The sequence below is a fragment of the Microcaecilia unicolor genome, chromosome 4 (genome assembly GCF_901765095.1).
Source record: "Microcaecilia unicolor chromosome 4, aMicUni1.1, whole genome shotgun sequence".
In the NCBI taxonomy this organism is placed as follows: domain Eukaryota; kingdom Metazoa; phylum Chordata; class Amphibia; order Gymnophiona; family Siphonopidae; genus Microcaecilia; species Microcaecilia unicolor.
Window position 1 is genome coordinate 140,450,873 of NC_044034.1, and position 27,241 is coordinate 140,478,113.

A 27,241-nucleotide genomic window follows, 5' to 3' on the forward strand; every position below is an offset into this window, starting at 1 on the left:
GATAACAATCAAAGTAATGTAGTAACAGGATAATAAAACAGAATGTGCATTCTCAGTCATGCGTATGGCTGGTTTAAGTAACCTTCCTGAAGATCCCTTCTCCCAATCCCAGTGAAGACACATCATCATCATCATTGTTCCCTCTAAGCTCAGTGGCAGTTCTCCAACGACATTGCTGCCAGTGGGGGGCAGTGCTTCAATATTGGGTTTTCAATCACTAGGGACAAGCAGATTCCCTGGAGTCTTGCAGAGCTTGCCTGTCCCTCACTATTGAAAATGTGATAGTGAAACAGTGCTGCCCACTGATAGGACTGTAGGTGGAGGACTCCCGCTCAACTTAGAGGGAACAATGGTCATCACAAGCATTTCTTCGCTGCGATGATGCAAGTGTTCTTATACCAGCGGCAGCGAGCAGCATTTTTGCTGTCTGCTGCTGGTGTTAAACCTGGATATTCAATGCCAGGCCATTTCCGGAAACCAGCGTTGAATATCTGAGGGGGGGGGGGGGGTTAATTGCTAAAAAGCAGTTATGATACACTATGATGTTATTTTCTCTTTTTTCTTTTTTTATATATCTGATGTAGCTCCCTCGATGTGGGCTTGGAAAATGTATTTGTTTAATTAGTGAGGACATTCATTTCTCCTTTTCCATGTTATCAATAGAAATCAAACAAAATAAAACATGGAAAAGAAAATAAGATGATACCTTTTTATTGGACATAACTTAATACATTTGTATTAATGTATTAAGTTATGTCCAATAAAAAAGGTATCATCTTATTTTCTTTTCCATGTTTTATTTTGTTTGATTTCTATTGATAACAAGAGTGGACTAACATGGCTACCTTACTCCTTTTTCATGCTATTTCTTTGAAAATGCTTTGTTTCTATTTTCAAACTGATATAAAGAATTTGAAAAAAAAAATGAACCAGTTAAGCCGATATCCAGTGCTAGCCCATTAACTTTTTAGCAGTTAAAGATAGGCCTATTTTAAGTGCTGAACATAGCCAGTTAAATGCTGAATATCCACCCCTAACTAGCTATGTCGTGTGATATAGCTGGTTAGCTGCTAACCGTGGATATTTAGCAGGAGATAACCGGTTATCACTCGCTGAATGTTCATGGTTAGGCACCGATATGCTATGTAACCAGTCAGTGGCTATGTCTGGTGGGTTAAATAGCTTTGAATATTAGGGGTTATATGTATAAATACGAACTATCACACCTTATTTTTCTTTCCGCAAGGCACATAAGACATACTTTTTGAAAAGTCAATAATTCTGTTTTATTTGAAATTGAAAGTTTATTATTGATTGTTGCTGTTTTTGAGATTATTGTTGTAAATTCCTTCTGAATGGAAGTCTCTGGATATTGTAATTCGCTTTGCACCATCTGGTTTAAAGGCGGAATAGAAAACCCCAAATAAAATCGAATCTTACAGTCCTTACATTGAAATGCTGAGGAAAAGCTTCATCCTGTTTTGCATCACCCTTCTCCTGGTGGTGTTTGTTTGGTTTTTTTTTTGTTTTTTTGCTGAAACAATGGAGACACAATATGATAAAGGTTTATAAAATCATGAGTGGGTAGGAACAGATAAATGAGGAATTTATATCTTCAAACACTCTATGACACAAATAGGAAAAAGTATTTATTCACTCAACAGACTGTGGGCTTCATTGTCAGGGGATGTGGTGAAGTTTAATAGAAGTTTGGACAGATTCCCAGAGGAAAAGTCCATAAACAATTGTTATCCAAGTACTGTAGACCTTGGAAGGGAGAATAGTGTACGGAGTGGATCTATTCTGCCAGGTATTTTCTGGGGACCCTGATTGGCCACAGTTGGAGAGAGGATGCTGAGCTCGATTGACTTTTGCTCTCCCCCAGCCCAGCATTTTTATGTTCTTATCCCCAATTCTATATAGTGTGACTATAGTTGTTGTGTGCGCAAATCTGGCCATATTTTGATTTGCTTATGCAACACAATTGGTTAACAAGCCAATTAGTGCTGATAATTGGATGTTAACAAGTAATTACCAGCACTAATTGGCACTAATTAGAATGTATGCGCACTACTTGCTAAGCATATTCTGTAAAGTAGTCCAAGTAAATTTTACCACGTGGATCTCAAAAGTGGGTATGGCCATGGGAGGAGCATGGGTGGGTTGTGGGCATTCCTACAATTAATACGCAGTGTTATAGAACAGCCCATTCCATGGCTATAGTTAGGTGTGGGCATTTACACCAGCTTTTCATTGGCTGTGCCTAAATTTAAGTCGCATGGACGTACTACGCGTATTCTATAAACCAGGCCTAACTTTGGGCGTGGTTTATAGAATACCCATAGGCGCTTTTCCATCGGCATCGATTTCTTTGGTGCCAAATATAGAATTTAGTCCTTAATTTCTGAAGAACATTTATTTCTATAATTCCTGTCTTACTGTCTCCTATAGTTAATCTAGTCCACACTTCCTCTTTCATTAACATTAGCTGGGCAATGGTATTATAGTTTCTAAAACCTATCACTGTTTAAAATCCTAATTATGTTTAAATCATTTTTATTGAAATTATTGAACCAATACATAAAAATGTGGAATCTATCACATGCTAATACAGAAAAACCACTCTTGAAAGTGTGAAAATACCCAATACCCAAAAGAACCAGGTACAAATGAAACCCATACTCCCTCCCCACCCCCCCTCATCCCTTACCTACGGGAGCCATGCACCTAAAGAGCCTTGTGCAAAAGCCTATAGAACAAAGAGAGCAACATTCACATGTTCAGCAATCAACTCCGAGCCTGGGAGGAGAGAGTCTGCCAAAAGCGTTCCCACATTGCACAAAAACGGGAACCCGTAGCAGTTGCAAAATCACGGATCTGAAGCCAATCCATTCTCATCTGGTAAAGCATATACATGAGCCAGTGTTATGGTGAGGGTGCTGTTGGGAACATGCAAGAAAACAAAGTCATTTTAAGAGCCATCAAAATTACTATCTGCAAGTAACCCCTACATTCCTTCGAGTCAGGCCCATCAAATAAATATGCATCAAACAAAAGGAGGGTCGACTGCTGCAGTGTGAGAGACCACAGGTGATGGAACACGGTCATCAGCCCAGCCCAAAACCGCTAGACAGCTGCACAGGACCAAAACATGGTCCAACATTGTCGCGACCAAGCCATCAGTGGGCAACCCAGCACGATTGTTAGGCGGTTCAGATGGAATTCCAATCTAAAGATTGGTCTTATAGAAAATTAATGACCAAAAGTGAGAGGACACCAAAGACCTGAAGAAAGAGTTCAGGCTGTCCAGGTTCTGGGAAAGGGAATACAAATAGAAAGAGCTCCCAGCACTTACCCACTTCCTGACATCAGTTGCTCACATCTTATCCCACTGCACCTGCAATTTTTCCTTCAAGTGAATCACCTGCTTTTTATTCTCTCATCTCCTTTCTTGAAAACTCATTTATTTCTTCAGGCTTTTGGTTCATCTGATGTATAAATTATTTTAATACCATGCAAATTTTAATCTGCTGTATGTTAGAATTGTAGAGATTTTTGTAAAGTTTGTTGTGTAAAGAAATCATTTTTATTGTTTTGTTTTTTTATATATTTTGTATATGATTTTTTCCCCGCTTAGACTTTTAAAGATATAGCGGGTTATAAATAAAGTTTTATTATTATTATTATACTATATATTGTCCATCCCCACATGAACTCCTCACTCTTTATTAAGATATTTTCATGTATATTCTGAAGCCTCTAATTATATGAATGTGTTTCAGTGTTTTATTTGTACAGTTGAGGGCAGTGCCTCCATCTTATTGTAATATGAATGGCTTGCTATATTTTTATAAATGTATATGATATTATTATTATTGTCTTATTCCCAAGTTTACCTTGCTGTTCTAATTGCGCACTATGCTGGCATTTGAGCATTTTATTGTGGCCATATTGTCATTATAAGTGGCAAGCATACCCCTTTTTATTAAAGCATTAGAAACCTACATTAGTAAACAACTCTCTTTTTGTCTGGAAAAAGTTTCTAATTTACACCAGTGGCATTCCTAGGGGGGCTGACACCCGGGGCGGATCGCCGATGCACCTCGCCCCCCGGGTGCAGCGCCCCCCCCCGGACGCAGCGCGGACCCCCCCAGTGAAAGGACACCCCCCGTGAAGGAACCCCCCTGGGTGCACGCCGCTGGGGGGGTGCCGCACACGCCTGTCCTCCATTGTTCCATGCTTCTTCTCTGCCCCGGAACAGGAAGTAACCTGTTCCAGGGCAGAGAAGAAGCATGGAACAATGGAGGACAGGCGCGCATGGCACCCCCCCAGCGGCGTGCACCCGGGGCGGACTGCACCTACCGCCCCCCCTAGGAACGCCACTGATTTACACTGGTCACAATTTTGCTTCAGATCGTCACACAGTATGGAAACATTGCTGCTAGTTCTAACTACAGATGTCAACCAACACCTATGCAAAGGTGACCAAGTAATTTGTCTCCAATTCGATATATCGGCAAAGTTCAATGCAGTTGACCACACATTGCTACTCAAGTTCCTGGATCAGATAGGAATAACAGGGACTGTGTTCAAATGGTTCAGTGAATTCCTTTCAAATCGAAGCTATTCTGTCAAGCAAAACACCCAACTATTGGTCTCCTCCGCAGGGATCTCCCTTCTCACCTATCCTGTTCAATCTCTTTATGTCATCCCTTGCCTCAATACACCTCAATACTGTTATCCTACATGGATGACACCCTGCTTCTCTTACCGTTAACAGCATCAAACAAAGATGCAACTTAGTTTGTAGTGAATAGATTGACTGCTGTTAGCACCTGGGCCCTGGCCAATAAACTGAAACTGAATGCGCAAAAAACCAAGGTCCTGTGGTTCCGAAATCAGGGAGTTTAGGTCCCATCATCAATATCTTTGTCCAATGGTCAAAGCTTTACAGTCTAATATGAAACCACAGTATTAGGGGTCTTTCTTGATTCTTTACTCACCTTCTCTTCCCATATTAAATTTTTTTTATTACATTTGTACCCCACACTTTCCCACTCATGGCAGGCTCAAATCATAATCAGCTATGGAAGAAAAAACTATTCATAATGAGACGGCTACGTCTAGTCAGAACTTTCTTTGACCAAAAAGCCTTCGCACTACTAGTTAGCTCTACCTCACTTGGATTACTGTAATGCTCTATTTCTTGGTATTAAGTGTCAATATCAGAAAAAAATACAAGACTAATGTACAGATTGAATAGATGATACTAGTGTTTCAACTCATCTAAACAAACTGCACTGGCTTCCCATAGCAGAAAGACTCAGGTTCAAAGCTGCTTGTTTAGTGTTTCAAATCCTATAGGGCTTCACCTCTGAACTGCTAAGACTGCTTCACTATGTTTGGTCCAGTCTAACAGAGTGAAAGAACAACTAATGCTAGCGTCACCATTTCAAAAGACAATTTGAAATCAGAAGATTTTCAGCTCTATGTTCCCTGTACTTGAGTTAAAATATGGAACTCTCTATCTATTCCCATCAGAACAGAAAACAGCTACCTCAACTTCAGGAAGAGGCTAAAAAAAGTTCACGAAGAGGCTAAAAACCTTTCTCTTCCCAAAGACTGCTTTATAATAATCCATCATTGACTTCTTTCTCCTAGTATCATCCATTATCCTTTCCTTTAATGTCTTTAGTCTCATGTATTATTTCTCTAATGTTTCTCATACCTCACACTAACACCATCTGCTTTTGTCTCACCTAGAATGTAAACCGCACTGAACCCTGGAAAGGGGATATTAGCGGTACACAATAATTGATTTGAATTGAATAATAATAAACTGTTTTGTACAGTGCCTTGGATACATTTCTTAAAACAAAAGTGGTAAATACATACATACACATATACATGTATGAAAAAATAATAAATAATGCTGCAAAGATCCAGTCTCCGTCAATATCCATTTAATTGTGCATCTCTCCCCAGCATCTGTGGAACTGGATGCATATGAATGTATGGACCACAGATGGAAATGAATGCTGCAGAGTGATGGAAAACCTTCTTAGTAACCATCTTGAATCCCACAAAAATGCAGACAGTTGCCATTCTGAAAGAAGACATTGCTTTGCTGAAATTATGTCTGGGGTATGATGGGTTAATCCGATGAATCCCCCAATTCTTTTATCCTGCCATTCCCAGAATTAGAAACAGGTTTTCTGCATTTCCATTAACAGGGGATATGAGACAATTCACCCCCCCCCCCCACCTTTTCTTACCCACAATAATAAATACAAATAACAATTAACATTTAGCACTTTAAATATTGAAAATGCACATATAACAAATCACCAGACCGGACAAGTGGCTGGAGTAACACAGGCCCCAGCTTCGTTTATTGGTAAACATTTACCTAAGCCAAAATAAGGCAAGATTTTTATATCACAATCAAAATAAAAAACCAGAGTACCTGCACTCAGCAGTGAGGAGTCCAAAAGTTGTATTTTCAAAGCACTTAGACTTACAAAGTTCCATAGTAACCTTTGGAACTTTGTAAGACTAAGCAGTTTGAAAATGAGCTTCAATGTGTCACAGTAGCAGAAACTTATCTAAACAATACCCTGTCATAGCAGCTAGCACTAGTGACGGGCATGGACCTCCATACCTGAGTGGAGAACAAACCAGCAGATTAGTATAATATCCAAAATACTTTATTGAAGATACCGTATGTTAGACAAATGCCCGACACAGGCTGTGTTTCGCCCAACAAAGGGGCTGCATCAGGGGCTAGTCTTTTTACCGATCACTTGGCGACACAACAGGAGACGCTGTTTTGTGCTGCTTATGCTGGTTTTTTAAAGAAATTCCTTTTATCCTTGTCCTGATATGCAATTTGCGACTGTTCTTATTTAAGAAAGATACTAATTAGCCCCTGACGCAGCCCTTTTGTTGGACGAAACACGGCCTGTGTTGGGCATTTGTCTAACATACGATATCTTCAATAAAGTATTTTGGATATTATACTGATCTGCTGGTTTGTTCTCCACGTTGGATTTTGCAGATCGTTTGCCTTGTTGCTTTCTGGGACCCTCCATACCTGAGTTCCAGAGCTTGGGCCTAAAATTCAGCATCTGGTGAATATTTAGGATTTGTTCTAAAGGACTTCCTTTTCAGCATGCTCTTAGCTTAAGTATCCATGGTCAGATGCGTCTTCATTGAAAGAATGCCTGGATAAAAGCAGGGGCATAGCTATCATGGGGCCACGGGGGCCTGGGCCCCGTAGATTTGGCCCTGGACCCCCCTGCCGCGACCCTCTCGACCCCCCCCCTTCTCGCTGCCAACCCTCCCCCGCCAGCCAAAGTCCTCTTCTCGGCTGCGCGGCGTTGCTTGCTGAATGATCTGATCAAGTTTCTGTGCGTGCGTCTGATGTCCTGCACGTTGTACATGCAGGATGTCAGATGCACGCACAGAAACAGATTCAAACTTGATCAGATCATTCGGCAATGCCACGCAGCCGAGAAGAGGACATCGGGTGGCGGGGGTTGGGGTCCCCTGCCAGCAAAGGTACGCAGTAGGAGAGGGTTGGCGGCGAGAAGGGGGGTTGAGAGGGTTGCAGCGGCGGCGGCAGCGGTGGCGGGGGGGATGAAAGTTGGTGTCAGGTGGGCGGGCGGGGGGGGGGGGGGGGTCGGCGGCGCCTGGGGGGGCTAAAATGTGCCCCCTCACCTCGGGCTCTGGACCCCCCTCTTGTCGAAGTCTGGCTATGCCCCTGGATAAAAGTCACAGCTCTGCTGGTGAGTTATTGCAAGCCCCAACTTCCACCAAGCAGTAGACCGAAAAAGCTCAGAGGCGCTCAATTAAATATCGCTGTCAAAATCCCTCCCTAAGATAGCAGTGAAGGCTCCCCACTAGCAGAGGATTTCCTATCGATAAACTTTTAAAAGCAAATTGCCCAATTGGGTTAACAGCTATTCCCTTCCTCTAGCACTTTCTAGTACCTTCAGGTTCTCCTTGTCCCCTCAACCCCCTCTGCATGGTTCCCTGGCCAGCTAGGCTCATGGGATGAGCCCACCATAACCGCCAATGCACCATTCAGGTCGGGGAGTGGCTCATCCCCCTATTAAGGTCAGGCTTTGGACAAGCCAGTCACCTCTTGGAGACAAATAAATCTGTGACATAAACAATACAGCTATTTAAAGAAATTCCACATAAATCAAAGCTAGTAACTATTTGTTACTAACAGAACAAAGTTTATGCTTTGTAAAATATACACTGTAATTGTAAATTGTTTCAAATTTGTTTGAATACTCTTAAGAGTTTTAAGTTGTAGCATGTAAGGTTTTCATCAAATTAAACAAAAACATTCTAATAAGAAGTAAGAGGAATATTTTGGCAGCTGTTGGCGGTGTCTTCTGACGTGCCCTTAATCCCTCGTCCCCAGGCTAACGAAATGTGGAGTTTGCAGCGTTCATGGAAGGCCTACACTGTACTTAAAACATTCAGGTAATGAGAAAATCAGATTTTTAAAGGCTGTTTTCCAGTTTATTAAAATCAGAAATATTTAACTGGAGTTTGGAAGAGCTACTCAGCCCACTTTGTACCAGTAGTATCCAGTTTAAGCGATTAGCAAATAATTCCTCATTGCTTTTCCTGATTTTAATATTTAAAGTAGGACAAAAAGGTTTGTCACACTTGCATTTATCATTTTCATTAAATCCTGGGCTAAGCATTTACCTCTGGATTCTATATATGGTGCTCAAAATTGCTTGCCGAAATTTGAGTGCGTATTCCAATTTCCGCATGCAATTTAATTGAATAATGAACCAATTAGTGCCGGTAACTGAGCACCAAGAATCAATTCTTGATGCTAATTGGTAACAATTAGAATTTACACACGCATCGTGCTAGGCATATTCTGTAAAGATGCGTGTATAAATTCTAGTGCACAGATCTGAAAAGGGGTGTGGCCGTGGAAGGGGCATGGGCAGGTCAGGGGTGTTTCTAGGGTTTGTGCACAGTGTTGTAGAATTTGGGGGAATCTATGCCTACTTTAAGTATGGGGATTTGCGCCAGGGTTCAGTTGTTGTAAATCCTCACGCCTAATAGTTAGGCACGGATTCCAACTGTAAGCGCTATTCTATAAACAACCCCCAACTGAGCACACCATTTTAGACTAGTACTTAGGGCTAGATTCAGTACATGAAGCTTAAAACCCCCCATTTAAGCTATATTTATAAGCTGCGCCTAACGTTCAGTGCGGTTTACAGAATAGCGCTTAAGTGAAAATGTGATGCAAATGCCAATGCCTACATTTATGCGTAGAGCTCCCTTATTCTGCAATGAAATGCATAACTCAAAACCATGCCCTGTTCCACCCCCAAATGCCCATGACTGTCCTCTTTCTGTGCACCCTTTTTCGGGGCGTAACACCCAATTAAATCTAATTAGTGCCAATTAAAGCTTGTAAAAAGCCAATATTAGGCTTGTTATTCAATTAAATTGTGCACACAAATCAGAACAGTGCCTAAATTTGTATGAATCGGGCGGAGGTGGGGTGGGGGGGGGGGGGGGAGATGGGGGGGGGGGGGGTTAGTGCTTTTTTTTCCAGCTCCATATATAGGATTTTGAGTAAAAAAGCAGCAAGGCAGATGGTCCACCAAATCCAATATGGAAGATAAAACACAGTTTTCTTTCACTACAATCACAGCGTTTTTATGAGAGACTGATCCCAGAATCTAGCTTGCATATGTTTTAACAGTTACACCAGTCAAGCTCTTTCTGGAATTTAATATCAGCTGGTGACCCACTGGCCCTGACGCAGCCATTTTATACTGGCGACACATGGCCATGTCAGACATTTTATGTTAAATTTCTGGGAACTTTTAATCTATTAATAAGTAGAGAGGTGTGGTAGCTGTGTTAGTCCACTCTTAAAGGTTATCAATAGAAATCAAACAAATAAAACATGGAAAAGAAAATAAGATGATACCTTTTTTATTGGACATAACTTAATACATTTCTTGATTAGCTTTCGAAGGTTGCCCTTTTTCTGATCTGACGAAGAAGGGCAACCTTCGAAAGCTAATCAAGAAATGTATTAAGTTATGTCCAATAAAAAAAGGTATCATCTTATTTTCTTTTTCCATGTTTTATTTTGTTTGATTTCTATTGATAATATATTAATAAAAAACTGTTTTTTTTTGCCAAAGTCTGCCTTGTTGTTTTATCTTCCTGTAAAGGGGGGGGGGGGGGGGTCCGCTTCCTCCTCTTGGGTGGAGCCAGCCTGCGGGGCTCCCAGGGTTCCAGGACAGAATGTTGCTGATACTGGGACTTAGGGCCAAAGTATTTTATTATCAAGGCAATTTCATACCAAAAATCATAATGTATTCTTCAAAACAAAAGGTACAGCCCTCTTAATATAGTCTTCAAAAGAAAAAGGTACAGTCAGTCATAAGATAATCTTTAAAAGAAAAAAAAGGTACAGTCCAGGTCCCAAAATCTCTCAGCAAACGCTCAGGTCTTCTATTAGGGCATTAGCTTTCCCTTCCCCCTCCTTCAGAAGGGTTTAGTAAGAGTTCAGCACACTTCCAATATAGCACAACAGTTCAGAACAAATCTTCATGGACAGTCTTTGCACATCAAACCAATACCACAAATCACCTGCCTTTTCACAGCACAGAGGGAACCCTGTAAAGAGCAGGGTTGGCAGTTTCTCCCACCTCTCAGCACCATGCCCGGTGTGGCCTCCTCCACTGCCTTCAAGTGCTGGGCAGGGCAACCTTTGAATTCTCCCACTCCATGGTAGCTGGCTTCTCTCCCTTAGGCAGCTCTAGCGGCAGGTTACTTCCTTCCTCCATATACTCCATGGAATCTCTCTCTCCATTCGTCTCCCCCTCTCCTGGTGACTGGGAGCCTCCAGGAAATCTGCTCTCCCCTTCTCAAAGCTGGGGGGAATTATATACTGATGGCGAAGTCAGGGAAACTGAGCTTCATCCTTCCCTCTCCCTCTAGTGGGGAAGGGAGTAACAGGTTCACCCTGCCTCGAGCCATTGCTCCCCCTGCTGGGGCTGGGAATCCATTCCATTTTTTTAGGATTACTCTCTTCTCTCATTTTTGCAAGGACTTCTGGGACCCGTAGTTCTGGGCTCAACTGCTTCACTGGGGAATCTCTGGGGCTTGCCTTGTCACATTCCATATATAGGATTTTGGTCTTAGGGCTAAGTTCAGTAAATGGCACTTTAAAATCAGTACTGAAAAAAATTGGCACCCAATGCTTTTTTATAATGGGTCCTCAAAGATGAGCAGCCATTATAGAATAGCATCGAGTGCCAATTTTGGGCAACAGCACTTATGCCTGCTGAAAACCAGGTATAATTCCTGGTGCCTAATTTGGGTACCAGTATTCTATAACACTGCACCAGTGGCGTATCTACGTGGGGCCACAGGGGCCTGGGCCCCTGTAGATTTGGCCCTGGACCCCCCTGCCGATGACCCTCTTGACCCCCCTCCCGCCGCCAACCCGCCATCACCTACCTTTTCTGGCGGTGGACCGCAACCCCTGCCAGCCGATGTCCTTTTCTTCCGGTGCAAGGCTTCATGCACGATGTCAGTCTCAGAAACAGAACGAAGCCTTGCGCCAGAAGAAGAGGACTTCAGCTGGTGGGGGTTGGGGTCCCCCGCCAGCAAAGGTAGGCAACAGTGGTGGCAGGGGAGGGTTGGTGGCGAGGGGGGGGGTCGAGAGGGTCAGCACGGGGGGGGGGGGTCAAAGTTGTTGTTGGTGGTGGCGGCGGCGGCGGCAGTCGGCAATGGCGGGAGGAGGGTCGGCAATGACAGGGGAGTCGGCAGTGCTGGGGGGGCTAAATGTGCCCCCTCAACTCGGTCTCTGGCCCCCCCTTCCGCCGAAGTCTGGCTACACCCCTGCACTGCACAAACTGTAGAAACGTCCCTGATCCTACCATGCAACTCCCACGGCCACGCCCCCTTTTGGGTTGTGCACGATGGGATTTGAGTGCACACTGTTATAGAACACCATGCAGTAAGGTGTGCACATATCCAAATTGGTGTCAATTAGCACTCAGTTACTGGCATTCATTTTGCACACTTCTTGGCGGCGCCCAGTTTTGGGCATCATGTATAGAATCTGGGGGTCATTGCCCCACAAGGGAAAAGTCAGCTCTGCTGCTCAGGGTTTAGCGGTGAGAAAAGAGCATCTGCAGTTCTTGAATTCCTGGGAAGGGCTGACCTTATACTCTCCATCCCAGAGAGAAGCTTTCCTATCTTCCTCCTCTTCCCGCTGGTGATTGTCCCAGTGTCTTCCAGTACAGAATGATAGGAGGACAAAGTTTGCCTCTGTCCCCACCCGTTTCCTATGAGCTGCATCAAAAAGAGTGTTCCCAAGTCATCTATTAACATTGGTTAGCGCATGGTACCCTCTCCCACTGTGGTTCTACATTAACTCTGTGTCACATGATAGCTGTCTATTGCTTCCACACTCACTCTCTATTCATGCCACATCCCTGACTAAAAAATTCAGTAGCACATGGTTTAACATGCAGAAACAATTATGCTACCCCGATTAGGATTAGACAAGCATCTTTTCAATTCAAGCACCAGAATTATGGAATTCATTACCAATTCATCTAAGGCAATGTCAATCCTTGAACACATTTAAAACTGAACTTAAAAACTTTTCTTTTCAAGGATGCATTTTCTATCTTTAAGCTCTGCCTTTGGAATTCTGTGGACTCTGCTGTGACTGTGTACAAAATAGGACATACCTTTTGTCTTAACCATCCCATCTTTACTATTTAAAATTGTAGTTTGACCCCCCCCCCCCTTTCCAATTGTCCAGTTGTCTCAGGTCTTGTCTGCATAAAATTTGTTTTTTCTTGTTACCTTTGTTTATTTAGGGGCCCTTTTACTAAGACACACCGAAAAGTGGCCTGCCCTGGTGTAGGCACATGTTTTGGATGCGTGCAGATCCATTTTTCAACGAGTCTGGGAAAAAGGGCCTTTTTTGTGGCCAAAAATGGATGTGCGGTAAAATTAAAACCAGCCTGTCTCTATTTTTGGCCTGAGATCTTATTACCACCACCCATTGACTTAGCAGTAAGGTCTCACATGCTAACTGGGCGTTAAGCATCAGTGTGCGTAAACTGCTGATTACCGCCGGGTAAGTGCCACGCGGTAGAAAATAGAAAATAGTTTCTACTAAGTGTTTTGGACGCACGCGAAAAATGGAATTACCATCCGTGGTAGCCAGGCGGTAGTTCCAGTTTGACAAGCGATGGACGTGCGTACTTGCCTAAGCGCCTTAGTAAAAGGGCCCCTTAGATTGTAAGCCACCTCGATGGTTCTTCCTGTAGGCGGGATAGAAAGTTATAAATAAACGTGAAACTTGATGTGACGAGAGTGTCTCCTCTATTAAAAGAGCTTCACTGGTTGCAAGTTGCGGTGAGAATTGCTTTTAAGATTTTATACTTTGTTTTAAATTTTCTATATGGAAATTGTCCATCTTATTTCTGAGGCTTTTAAAAGTAGTTAGATCCTGTTTAATACCCATGTGGTCAATATATACCAACAAACTTGAGATTCCATCGGCTTCAGCAGCTCGTTTAAATTCAACAAATCAAGAAGTTGTTCTGTTATGCATTCCCCATGTTCTGGAATTTACTACCTGTGTCAACAAGATGGGAAACTAATTATTTAAGGGTTTGAAACATTTTGAAATCCTGGCTATTTCCCAAATATGTACATTAGGTTTTTAGAATTATTTTATGTTACTTTATAATTGTAATTATTCGCTGGGTTTCTCAGTTCTTTCTAAATGTACTTTTTTCTCACATCATTGTAAACCATAGAAATGGTATATACATCTTCTTCTTCTTATTATTATTAAAATGCAGTTGCATGGGAGCCTGTCTCTGAGAATTAACTGCTTGTTAAGTGCTTAACCTCTTTAATACAAGGGCTCCTTAATGCATTTTGATATGGATTATTATGGTTGATGTTTTATTGATATTAGGTATCCATTGTTGTTGTTTTTTTTTTTTTTGCTTTCCTCATATATTGTGACACTTGATAAGTACTGCCCTACCTATAGAATATTTGTGACTCTCACACTGACATGACAATTATATTCATTTGTGCCAGAAATACCAGGAAAAAAAGTGCCTTATACAATGATATTGGGAATAAGAGGAATTTGCTGCACCGAAGTGTTAGGAAAAACCCATTGAATACTCTTTGCATTGCATTTCATTTATTCCTATTTATGTACTGCAAATATGGAGAGTCTAAACATTTTACAACCCACATAGACAGCAATACAGCTACTGGAGTGGAGTGGAGGAATGGCCAAGTGGTTAGAGCACAGGTCTTGTAATCCAGAGATGGTCTGTTCAAATCCCACTGCTGCTCCTTGTGATCTTGGGCAAGTAACTTAACCCTCCATTGCCTCAGGTACAAACTTAGATTGTGAGCCCCCCTGGGACAGAGAAATATCCAGTGTACCTGAATATAACTCACCCTGAGCTACTACTGAAAAAGGTGTGAGTTAAATCTAAAATAAATAAATAAATTCAATATACAGTAACATCAATGCAGAATAGTACAATTCAAGATGCTGTATTTCCAATGAGAGTTCAGAGATATCATGACAGCTGAGATATTAAGATTGCCCTTTCCTCTACTAAGAAATATATGTTTAAAAAACAGTGGGGTCCATTTGCTAAGCTGAAGAAAGCGTTAACATGCGCTTACTGCAGCTTAAAAGGACTTACCGCAGGACGCGCTCAGGCGTCCTACAGTTAGTTTGAGAATGGTGGGTGTTGTGTGGAAAATAATAATAATAATTTTTGCATGGAAGGAGTATGTCTGGGAGAATGGAGAGTGGGCATTTCTGTGCTAATTAGTGTAGCTACAGTACTGTGTACTAATTCTTTAGCATGTGAGCCTTTACCACCTACCAAATAGTCATCGTAAGTGCTCAACCACTAATTATTTTAATGGCCACGTGCTAATGGTATGCAGAGATGAACTATACTTCTAAAGGGGCATAGGTCTCCTCTCTCATCAATATTATTTCATATATGACTAGAAAACCGGTCTCCAGGTAAGCGAAAGAAAATTAATTCTTAGGAGGAAAACGCCTCAAGAAGCACCTCTTCCGCTGTTCTGCAGAAGGAGGGCTAGGACTTCTTCATCATGGGCAAAAAACCTCCTAGTCTGTATCGCTTGCTTATATTCTTTTTGCATAGAAAAGCGCTCAACTCTTCCGTCTTAAATTACATTAACTTTATGTAAAAGTACTTAGCTTGAAGGTGTATGCTTTCCTTCTGTCTTCCAATGTTACTCTGACCATGGTCAACGTTGACCCCTGTTTCGCCTCTGCTGCTTCAGAACCACCAGTCACGTCCTGTCAAAAAAAGGAAGAGCTATGTAGATGTGCTGCTTGTGCTCAACTCGCAGCTTGCGCAGGCAAAAGCTTACTTTCCGTTCTTTCTGCTGACGGATGCATCTACATACAGTAGCTCTTCCTTTTTTCTTTTGCTTACCCGGAGACTGGTTTTCTAGTTACACATGCTAAAGGTAACATTAGCACATGGCCATTTATAGAGAAAATAGAAAATTGGCCATTTTCCAGCTGTTTTAAAAATGGCCTTAGTGCGTGGGAAAAACCCGCGTAAGGGTGTGCTAAGGCCACTTTCTACTGCAGCTTAGTAGAAGGATCCCAGTAATATTTAGAGTTTATTCATAACCTTCCCTGAAATATTTAAAATGCAACTTCCAGTATGAAAGTCATTGCATTTTTCTAGTCCACAAACACTGTGACATGCACAGGGTGGGGGCTTCACATTCGGATACACTGTTTTTATCTGATGTGTGGGTGGGCTTTCATTGTTCTAAAATTGGATTTGGAGCTGTGTTCTGGCTTCTGCAAGCTTCCTTTTTATTGTCTGATTAGATTTTGTATTTTTATAAAAATTGTGAATTTTTGTGGGTTGCATTTAACCTTGAGAACTTTCTTACTAGAGGAACAAATGTCATAAATTAATAAGTAAGCATTACAGAATCTGTTGTTTGTCAGCAGTGTTGATAGATTATCGAGATTTAAGACAGATTTTTACTTGTATCTACAGCAGTTGAATATCTTATTGGATGGGAAGATGTTTGGAGGAAAAATACCATAGCTTTGCATGTCCTCTGGGGAATATTTGGAAGGATGTCACCTCCTGAAGAAGTTCAAGGCTAATCTTTTAACTCAGATTTTGTCTTTCTTTTGAAAGGTTACAGTACAGTGACATTTGATGGGACGCCAAGTTATGGTCACACACCTTCTCACCATACAGCACAATTTACAAACCATTCTTTCAAGCATGAGGATCCAATCAGTCAACCGACTTCTCTAGGTAACAGCGACATTTCAACTAACCACATAATGAGGGTTAATTTCATAACAGGATCTAGGTCAGTGATTCCCAAACGTTTTATGAAGGCAGAGCCCCTAAAATATTTTTTCATACACTGAGGAGCCCTCAATTTATGTAAACACTAGTAAAAGAGGCCCATTTCCAACAGAAAGGAAATGGGCGCTAGCAAGGTTTCAGGGCCCCCTCCCTACCTCCCTCCCTCCGTCCTCTGAGTTCCAGGCCCCCTCCCCTCTGATTTCCATGCCCCCTACCTGCCTCCCTCCCTCTGAGTTCCAGGCCCCCCCTACCTGCCTCCCTCCCTTACCTCAGTTCCAGGCACCCCTCCCCTTCGAGTTCCAGGACCTGCCCCTCCCCCTCCGCCCTCCTCCCCCTCCTCCCCCCAGTCTCATCTCAGGACCCCCACCCCCTCTCTCGTCTCAGGACCCCCTCCCCCCTCTCGTCTCAGGACCCCCTCCCCCCCTTTATGTAAACATATATATGTTCATACCAACAGATTCTACAATCTAATTTCTTGAACCCCTGAAGAGAGTTTGAGGAACTCAGTTTGGGAATCACTGATCTGGGTTAATAGGGGCAGGAAGGTGGCTAAGTTTTACCTACTATATATTTGTAAAGACATACAAGCATCTATGGGGGTCATTTTACTAAAGGGTGTTAAGCCCTTAATGCGCAGTTAGCACATGCTAATAGGCTACCACAGAATACAATAAAGCGTTTTGTGGTAATCTGCTTGTTTGCATGCACTAACCTGCATGTTACCAATTTAAAAAAAAATATTTTTAAGAGGGGGTGTCACGGGTGGAAAGTGGGCATTCTCATGTTTTCTGGTTAGCACATTCTGATTAGCTTGCATTAACAGGATAGTGCAGAGTTATCACCGGAGCACTTACGGCTGGATTCTATAAATGGTGCTGAAAAAAAACAGTGCTAAGTTGCTATTCTGTAAAGGGTGCACATCCTTTATAGAAAATGCTTACATATGGATCTCATGCCTAATTTTGGGTGCAAGACTTACACCTGTTGAAGCCTGCTGTAAATGCTGATGCACGTTAGATGCACTGGCACAGTATTCTGTAACTACGTGTGCATATTTTCAGAATACCCCTGACACACCCATTCTCCTCCCATGGCCATGCCCCCTTTTGAGATACACACTATGGGAGTTAGGCACACTATCTTGTAGAATAGTGCACAGCATGATGCAAGAGCAAATATTAATGAGTGCCAATCAGCATTAATAGTTGGTTGTTAGGACCCAATTATTAATGTCATTGAGCTCATTAAGGAATTAATTTGCATGTGCATCTTGGGCACTTACACAAATCTGGGTACTTTATATAGAATCCGGCACTTAGTGTCTTCTAAATAGGAGGCAACAAATGCTCCCATGTTAATTCTTTGCAGGTATCACGTTATTGGAAACATTAGTGCATGACCTGCAAAAGCCCTGGAAAAGCCACATTCACTCTGAGCTTACTGTGTCTTGCTGAAACCTACATTATGCCCAGATTTTACTGAGGTTTAGTAAAGTGACCCTTATGCGCCTTTGTAAATGCTAGCACAAATTCTGGTGAAATAGCACTAGATTATTGGAGCTGACATTTACACATACTCATAAGTAGGCCTGAACCTTAACATGTAACATATGTGTACCTGTGCTGCACTCAAATGCCTCTCCTGAGTGTGTTTGTACAAATACGCCCCTATCTGCACCACATTCACTTTAATATGCACCATCTGTACCATGTTCACTTTAATCCACAATGTCTGCACCATGTTCACTTTAATATGTACCATCTATACCACATTCACTTTAAAAAGCATCATCTGTAACACATTCAGTTTAATTTACACCATCTGTACCACGTTCACTTTAATATGCATCATCTGTACCACATTCACTCTCACATACACCATCTGCACCATATTCACTTTAATACACACCATCTGCACCACGTTCACTTTTATACACACCATCTGCACCACGTTCACTTTAATATGCACCATCCATGCCATATCCACTTTAATATGCATCATCTGTACCACATTCACTCTCACATACATCATCTGCACCATATTCACTTTAATACACACCATCTGCACCACGTTCACTTTTATACACACCGTCTGCACCACATTCACTTTAATATGCACCATCCATGCCACGTCCACTTTATTAGGCATCATCTGCACCACATTCACTTTAGTATGCACCATCTGCACCATGTTCACTTTAATATGCATCATCTGTACCACGTTCACTTTAATACACACCATCTGCACCACGTTCACTTTAATATGCACCATCCATGCCATATCCACTTTAATATGCATCATCTGCAACACATTCACTCTCACATACACCATCTGCACCATATTCACTTTAATACACACCATCTGCACCACGTTCACTTTTATACACACCGTCTGCACCACATTCACTTTAATATGCACCATCCATGCCACGTCCACTTTATTAGGCATCATCTGCACCACATTCACTTTAGTATGTACCATCTGCACCATGTTCACTTTAATATGCATCATCTGTACCACGTTCACTTTAATATGCACCTTCTGGACCACATTCGCTTCAAAACACATCATCTGGACCACATTCAGTTTAATACGCACCATCTGCACCAGGTTCACTTTACTACACACCATCTGTACCACGTTCACTTTCATACGCACCATCTACATCCAGGGCTGGCATTGAGGGGTGGCAAAAGGGACAATTGTCCTGGACCCCTATACTACAGCCTGCCTGGAGCTGAAGAAGTCATAGCCTGCAGGCAGGTTTTGGGCCCTGGTCCCCTGCATGTCTAACACCAGCCCTGTCTGCACCATAAGAGGCACTTCATATGAGGCCTTTTATAAAATTACTTCTTACTTAGATGGAAGAAACCTACCAATATTCAGATTTACCAGCAGGCATCCAGGTCTGGGGTTGAAAGTGAAATATAGTTCCTCAGAACATTCTGTATTTTTCTGCTTTCAGACTTCTGCCTGTGATATATTTGTGTGTGTGTGTGTGTGTGTGTGTGTGTGTGTGTATATATATATATATATAAGTTTTACAGAATATAGTGAGCTTAATGCTTATATTCTAACTGGTTGTTGTGTCTTTGCAGGAGATCAGCAGTATTCCGTACCTCCGCCTGTATATGGCTGTCACACCCCCACAGATAGCTGCACAGGCAGCCAAGCTCTGCTACTTAGAACACCATATAACAGGTATCAGCAGCTGCCTTCTCTGTTCAAATGTGTGCTCTACTAAAGACCAGTTATTTCGCTTCAGACCCAGTTTAACATTCACAGGCAGTGTGCAGTAAACAAATTCAGACACCGCACAGATTGGTACATGTATGTAAGGGAATTATGTGGAGATTGTACATAGAGCTCTGGATTAACTGGTCTCGGGTTAACCTGCTCCAGCTGCAGTCCACATCTGATTAGGACACATTTGCAGTATATAAACTTTCTCTTTATGTTGCAGTTTGTCACCGGTTGCTTTCCTACAAAGGTTACTAATTGCTTTCTTCATGTTTTGCATTTCTCACCTATCTGTATACAGAGCAAAAAGTACAAACACTTTGGCTTTACCACCTGAAAAGTTAGCGATTATACACTACATGCAAAGCAGGAAGTAGATGACTTTTCTCGCCGAAAATATAAAGCTTCTGATTTGTCTCAAGTAAAATCTTTAAATCCCTTTGTACTGGAAAACAACCCCCCCCCCCCTACTGTGTAAAGTAGAAATAAGGGAGACGGACACTTCAGGACACAAGTGAGGCGGCTTTGGAGCAATCTTTCGCACATTGGGGGTCAATGCACTGAACTGTGTAAAACAGCAAGAAATCTGTGCTAATGAGATGCAGAGTATGCTAATTACCTCTTTACCTGTTAGCAGGGAAAAAGAAATCTGTTAAAATACACAAATTGGAATGCAGAGGCATTAACACAAAAAGCTTTGTGTTACCATCTGCATTTCCATAAATGTTTTATGCGCATATTTTCCCATCTTGTTTAATGGATGACTGACCTCATTGGCATCAAGGTTGTACCTCCAACTCCATTCGGATTACCCTTCTTGTTTTTAGGGATGCAACTGATTCCCGATTCAGTCTACCCCACTCTTCGCCTCGATGTTTCTCCCGCCGTTTTTTGAATCCTGTCACTGTTTTTGACCCCCACCACTTCCTGTGGAAAAGCAATCCGGGCATCCACCACCTTCTACATGAAAAAGTATTTCCTGGTTTTGCTTTTAAATTTCCCTCCTTGAAACTTCTTTTCATGTCCTCTAGTTCTGTAGCCTCTCCGTTTTTAGAAAAGATTGTTTTGTTCTTTACTATCGTATCTCCCATGTCTCTCGTCTTCTCCAGGGTACCTATAGTCGAGTCTTCAAGCCTCTTCCCATGTGTCTTCCAGTGCAGACCCCATACCATTTTGGTCACTTTCCTCTGAATGGCTTCAAGTCTTTTTACATCCTTGGCAAGATACAGTCTCCAAAACTGAATACGGTATGCCAAATGTGGCCTCACTAATGACTTGTCCATGGGTATAATCACTTCTCTTTTTCTGCTGCCCATGCTTCTCTCAACGTTTATCTTTTATTTGTTTAATATATCGCCTCTATTTGCCAAGCAAGTCAAAACGGTTTACAATACAACAGTGCTAGATGGCATAGAAAGGAACTCCAAAAATTGATAGAAAAAAAAAGGAGCATACACATCCACATACATAGAGAAAAGCCAGCCATACAGTCTAGCATTACAGTCTAGAGATAACGTAAACATCGTAAGCTAAAATTACAAAATAAAACTTTACATCACTAACCCCCCTGTTTACTAAGCCATGCTTACCCCACACCCCCTAGTAAATAGGGGTGGGGTGGGGTAAGTAATTAATTAAAAGTCATAAATAAATTCTCTTCTCCTTACAGCAACCAGGTCAGTGCATCTCTAGGAATTGTTCTAGTAATTAGTATTTGGTGATACTGATCTAATGTGGTATCTTGTAAAGCGGGAGTCCCTCAAGGCTCTGCAGTCCTTTTCAATCTTTTTTCTTATACTGCTCTGCTCATTGCTTAGATGTCTTGGAGTGCAGTATAAACTTTACGCTGACGACATACAATTTCTGATCCCATCTGAGTTTTCCTTTGATGACGGTTTTGCAAACATTATGGTTGTAGCTCAAATGTATTACTCAGTGGATGGAAGGGAATCATTTAAAATTAAATCTTTCAAAGACTCAAATTCTTCTACTTTCAGGTTCTACTGATGTTTGATGCTCCTAATGCATTTAAAATCGATTCAATAGAAATCCCAATTTTAAAAGAGATTAGGGATTTGGGAGTCCAACTTGATTCTGCATTTACAATAAAGAAGCAGGTACAGAATGTGACCCATAAAGGTTTTTTGTAAGCTTAGAATAGTTAGACGTAAGAAGCCCTATGTCACAGATCAAAACTTTTGAAAGATAGCTCAAATTGTAGTTTGACCATTAATGTACTATTGTAATGGTCTTATTGGCATTATAAAAAGTTCATTTGAAGGCTCTTCAAGTGATTCAAAATTTTATAACTATGGTAATTACAGGTACATCAGGTTTTGATCACATCGCTCCTATTCTAAGGTCTTTACATTGGGTCCCCGTGAAATGTTGTATGGAATTTAAGTTTTTGTTATTAATTTTTAAAGTTTAAAATAATTGCATTTCTCCACTCTTATGCTCTGCTTTGAGACTTTACCAACCATTACATTCCCCGAGATCTTCTGAAAAGAATTTGCTTGATGTTCCATCTTTTTGGCAAGTGTATTTGGAAGAGTCTAGATCCTCTATTTTTTACATAATTGGCCCGAAATTATGGACCACACTGCCTGCCTGTTCAGCTTCACTCCAGAGTATTACTCAATTTAATACAGAACTGAAAAATCATTTTTAAAATCCAGGTATGGATTATTTGAGCAATTAGGACATTTTTGTCATGCGCTGAGAACTATCTTCTGTCTATCCTGCTATTTGTTTACACTGCTGATTATTATTTTTTTTATGAAATGTTTCATGGCACATTGTCTGTAACATGTTATCCTATTATATATGTTATTCTGTTCCTTGCTTAGAATTTTATGATAATTTGGGCTACAAATAAATTTATTATTATTATTATTATTGAATGCAAATTGGAAAAGATAAGTCCAAAGGGAGGACCAGAAATATGTATAATATCTCTCCAACCAGAGATGCTGAGGGAGTGAATTCCATAGTGCAGGTGATAGAAAGTAGAATGCAGAAGAACAGGTGGATTCCCACCTTGCTTTAAAGGGCAGTGGCAAAAGTAAACTGCTATCAGTTAGGAATCGAAGAATTCGAGGCAGGGAATACAGTATGATCAGAGAAGCCAGATAGGAGGGAGTGGTGCTATAGAGCATTAATCCTATATTCTATCGGAAGCCAATGGAGGAATTGAAGGAGTGGTGTGACCCGATCATAGCAGGATGCTTGACAAATGATATGAGCGGCTGTATTTTGGAGTATCTGAAGGCGATTCAAATTGGATTTGGTAATCCCAGCCAATGGTGTTCCTTGGTCAGCTGCCGCCCAGGGTGGATCGCTGCTGCTCACCCCCCTGATGCAGCGCACCCCTGTTGCATCACCTCCAACCCCCCTCCCCCCGGCTGCATTGCTGTTACCTCCTGGGGGGTGCTGGGAGCAGCTGCGCAGCTGTCGGCTTCACCAGTCCCCTTCTCAAGGAACAGGAAGTAATCATCAGAGGGAGCAGGACACCGGTGGAGCCGACAGCCACACAGCTGTTCCCTCTACCTCCCTGCAACATGCACCTGCAGTGGACCGCCCCGCCCTCGGTACGCCACTGATACCAGCTTAAATGACATTACAATAATCATAACAGGTGTTTATATAGGCATAGAATAGGGAGTGAAGTGATTCAGAGTCAAGCATGTTGTGGAAAGACCTAAGCCACCGCAGAAAGTAGAACCCAGTCTTGAGGACATGGGAAATTTGGATGGTGAAGGATAGTGATGAATCAGTAGTAATCACCTGGTCATTTCTTTGTCACATTGTTTTGCCACCTTGATATCCTCAGACACAATCACCCCAAGATCACTTTTCTGGTCCATGCATACAGTGGTGTGCTGGTAAATTTTTAACAACAGGCTCTTTCCCTGGTCCACCTCGGCGCCCCCCCCTCTGTCCACCTCGGCGCCCCCCCCCCCCCGTCCACCTCTGCGCCCCCCTCCAAATTGCAGAGCTGGCTATAGCCGGGGGGGGGGGGGGGGCGCAATGCATTACTCTCTCCAGGGAAAAAAAAATTAAATGATCCCAGGTTCCAATCTAATTCATGTTTAATATGGGGTAAAATGCCATAAAAGTAAATAAATATAAACTTTTAACGTTCAGCACCTGATTCTCAAAGTGGACATATTCCAAACACTATAATGAAAATAAAATTATTTTTTTCTACCTTTGTTGTCTGGTGACTTTGTTTCTCTGATCATGCTGGCCCAGTATCTGATTCTGCTGCTCTCTATCTGTTCCCTTGACTCCATTTCCAGGGCTTCCTTTCCATTTATTTCTTTTCTTTCCTCCTTTCTTCTTCATTTCTGGTCCTCCGCAGACTTGACTGTACAGTGGATCCAGCTTCTGCCTATTTTCTCCATCCATGTGCAGTTTCTCTCCTCACTTCCTTTTCCCTCATCTAATCTCCTTCCTCTATCTTCCCTCCATGTCCAGCATTTCTTCTCTCTCCCTTCCCTCCCCTCCATCCATACCCAGCAATTCTCTCCCCTGCCCCCCACTACCCATCCATGCCCAGCAATTCTCTCCCCTGCCCCCCACTACCCATCCATGCCCATCAATTCTCTCCCCTGCCCCCTCTACCCATCCATGCCCAGTAATTCTCTTCCCTGCTCCCCTCTACCCATCCATGCCCAACAATTCTCTCCCCTGCCCCCCTTTACCCATCCATGCCCAGCAATTCTCTCCCCTGTCCCCCTCTACCCATCCATGTCCAGCAATTCTCTTCCCTGCCCCCCCCTCTACCCATCCATGTCCAGCAATTCTCTTCCCTGCCCCCCTCTACCCATCCATACCCAGCGATTCTCCTCCCTCCCCTGCCCTCCCGCTCCCATCCATATCCAGCTATTCTCTGTCGCCCCCACCCTCCCCTCCCCTCCCGCTCCCATCCATCTTTTTGTATTACCTCCGTTGAAGCGCCGCGTTATTTAAAGCCCTGCTGCCGGTCTCCAGCCTTCCCCTGCTTGCTTTGTGATGATGTTTGTTCTCTCAGTCCCGCCTTCGCAGAAAAAGGAAATGACATCAGAATGACGTCAGAAGGCAGGACTAAGGGCACGAACTCATCAGAAGCAAGCAGGGAAGGCTGGAGACGGGCAGCAGGGCTTTCAATAACAGGGCGCTTCGACGGAGGTAATACAAAAAGACGGATGGGAGCGGGAGGGGAGGGTGGGGGCGAAGGACATCATTGGACATGTTTGGGAGCGGGAGGGGAGGTAAGCATGGCCTGTGATGGCGCCCTCCTGCCATGCTTACCTCCCGTAATGGAGCCAGCTTGCCCCCAAGAATAACCGGCTCGCAAGAGCTGTCAAAATTTAACAAGCGGCTCTTGCTCCGGCTCCAGCACACCACTGCTTGCATATATCAGTCTCTCTTTTGTATTTCTGCACCCCAAATGCATTACCCTATGTTAAAACGTAACTGCCAAGCATTAGCCCAAGCTTTTAATTTTTGTAGATTGCTTCTCATGCTTTCCATTCCCTCTATGTGTCCATTCTGACACCAATCTTTGTGTGATCTACAAAAAGGCACTCATTTCTTTCTAACCCTTTGGTTATAAATACAGAATTGGCCACAGGGACAGAGCCCTGAGGCACTCCACTACTCACCTTTCTTTCTTTTGAGCGAATTTTATTTAGCACCACCCTCTGTTGCCTCTCAGTCAGTCAATTTCAGATTCAGTTTACCACCTTGCATCCCATCCTCAATCTACTCAGTTTATTCATGAGCCTCCTATGAGAAACAGTATCAAAGGCTTCCCTGAAATATAAGCAGATCACATTCAGCCCACGGCCTTGATCCAGTTCTTTTGTCACTAGACAAAGAAATCAATCAGATTTGGTCATGTTGATTTTGTAACTCATTGGATAGTGAGGATATTCAGAGACACTATCTGGATAGTACAGAGGAGGTCTGTGAGGATATTCAGAGGATATTCAGCGCTGCGTACGCCTTGTAGCGCTATAGAAATGCTAAATAGTAGTAGTAGTAGCACTATCCGGATAGTACAGAGGAGGTCTGTAAGGATATTCAGAGGCACTATCCGGATAGTACAGAGAGGTCTGTGAGGATATTCAGAGATACTATCCAGATAGTACAGAGGAGGTCTGTAAGAATATTCAGAGGCACTATCCGGATAGTACACAGAGGTCTGTGAGGATATTCAGAGATACTATCTGGATAGTACAGAGGAGGTCTGTAAGGATATTCAGAGGCACTATCCGGATAGTACAGAGAGGTCTGTGAGGATATTCAGAGATACTATCCGGATAGTACAGAGGAGGTCTGTAAGGATATTCAGAGGCACTATCCGGATAGTACAGAGAGGTCTGTGAGGATATTCAGAGGCATTATCCAGTCAGCAGCACATATCTGGATAGCAGGTGCTGTTATCCGGATAAGAGCTTTTGAATACTGATCCCATAAGCAGAACAAGTTGTTTTCTATAGTAACATGATGTTATGACAATGTCCTTTCAGTGCTGAAGATTCATATATTGTGAACTGGTGTCATTTGTAGTATGTTGCAGTACACAAACTCTGGTGATTTCTTCTGTAGCGTATTTGAGAGGGAGTGGAGAAGTTATCCAAAATTATTTTTCAACTCTCTGTGACCTTGGAGCCAGTCCCATATTCCTTTGATAAAGTTGCTTAGTGACTAGTGAGCACACAACATTGTAATACAAGAAGGAGCACGTGAGCACTGCTCAAGCTCTTAATTGGCTACTTTTGACATCATTTTATAATTAATGAGAGGGAAGGAGATAAACGAATTCTTGTATAACTTCCCCAGCTCATGCTGCTGATGAGCTGAGGTGACGTCAAGGGAAAGAAGTAACAAGGTAATGAAGGAAGGAAAAACCCTTGGAAGACAGATTAGGTAGAGAAGGAAAAATCTTCATCCTGTCTTTCAGTTCATCCCACCAAAGCCATGTAAAGATGATTTGTGGTGAGACCTCTGTGAAAACTGGGCAGGAAACATGACGCCATCCAGAAAGGTTCTGAGCAGGATTCTGGATATAAAGACACTTCAATGTCTGCACTTTCCTCTTTGTGAAATATATGTAGTATATATTGTACAGGCAAAACTACTGCTAATGTATTTACTAAATAATTTTGGCAGTAATTAGAAAAAATAGATCACTGCTGTGGCTCCAGGTTTTTATTAGTAAACCCCAAAACACTGTGAGCTCAGGAAGCAACTTTCTGGGTCAAAAACAGTATAAGTTACGCGTTCTGGGGGTTCTCAAGCACTCACTGCACTCAAAGAGACGGCACCTATAACTGTGGGTTGTACATTCATTAGGTGTTCTTCATTGCTGCTTTATGACTACAAGTTTTTTAAAATCATTTCTATAGCGCTACTAGATATATGCAGCACTGTACACATTATATGCAGGTACTTTCTCTGTCCCTACTGGGCTCACAATCTAAGAGGCCCTTTTACAAAGTTGTGTTAGGCGTTATCAGGCGCCTAATTCAGCTTAAAATGGTGCCAGCACA

At 42.4% G+C, this 27,241-nt stretch overlaps 1 protein-coding gene across 3 annotated transcripts in view; it reads left to right on the forward strand.

Annotated features, from left to right (window-relative positions):
- Window positions 1-27,241, forward strand: part of WT1 (WT1 transcription factor) — a 91,765-nt gene that overhangs the window by 19,892 nt on the left and 44,632 nt on the right. For all 3 annotated transcript variants that reach the window (XM_030200660.1, XM_030200661.1, XM_030200662.1), the window contains exons 2-3: window positions 16,281-16,403; window positions 19,559-19,661. In XM_030200660.1, the coding sequence (XP_030056520.1) occupies window positions 16,281-16,403; window positions 19,559-19,661 (226 nt within the window). The remainder of the gene's footprint in view (window positions 1-16,280; window positions 16,404-19,558; window positions 19,662-27,241) is intronic.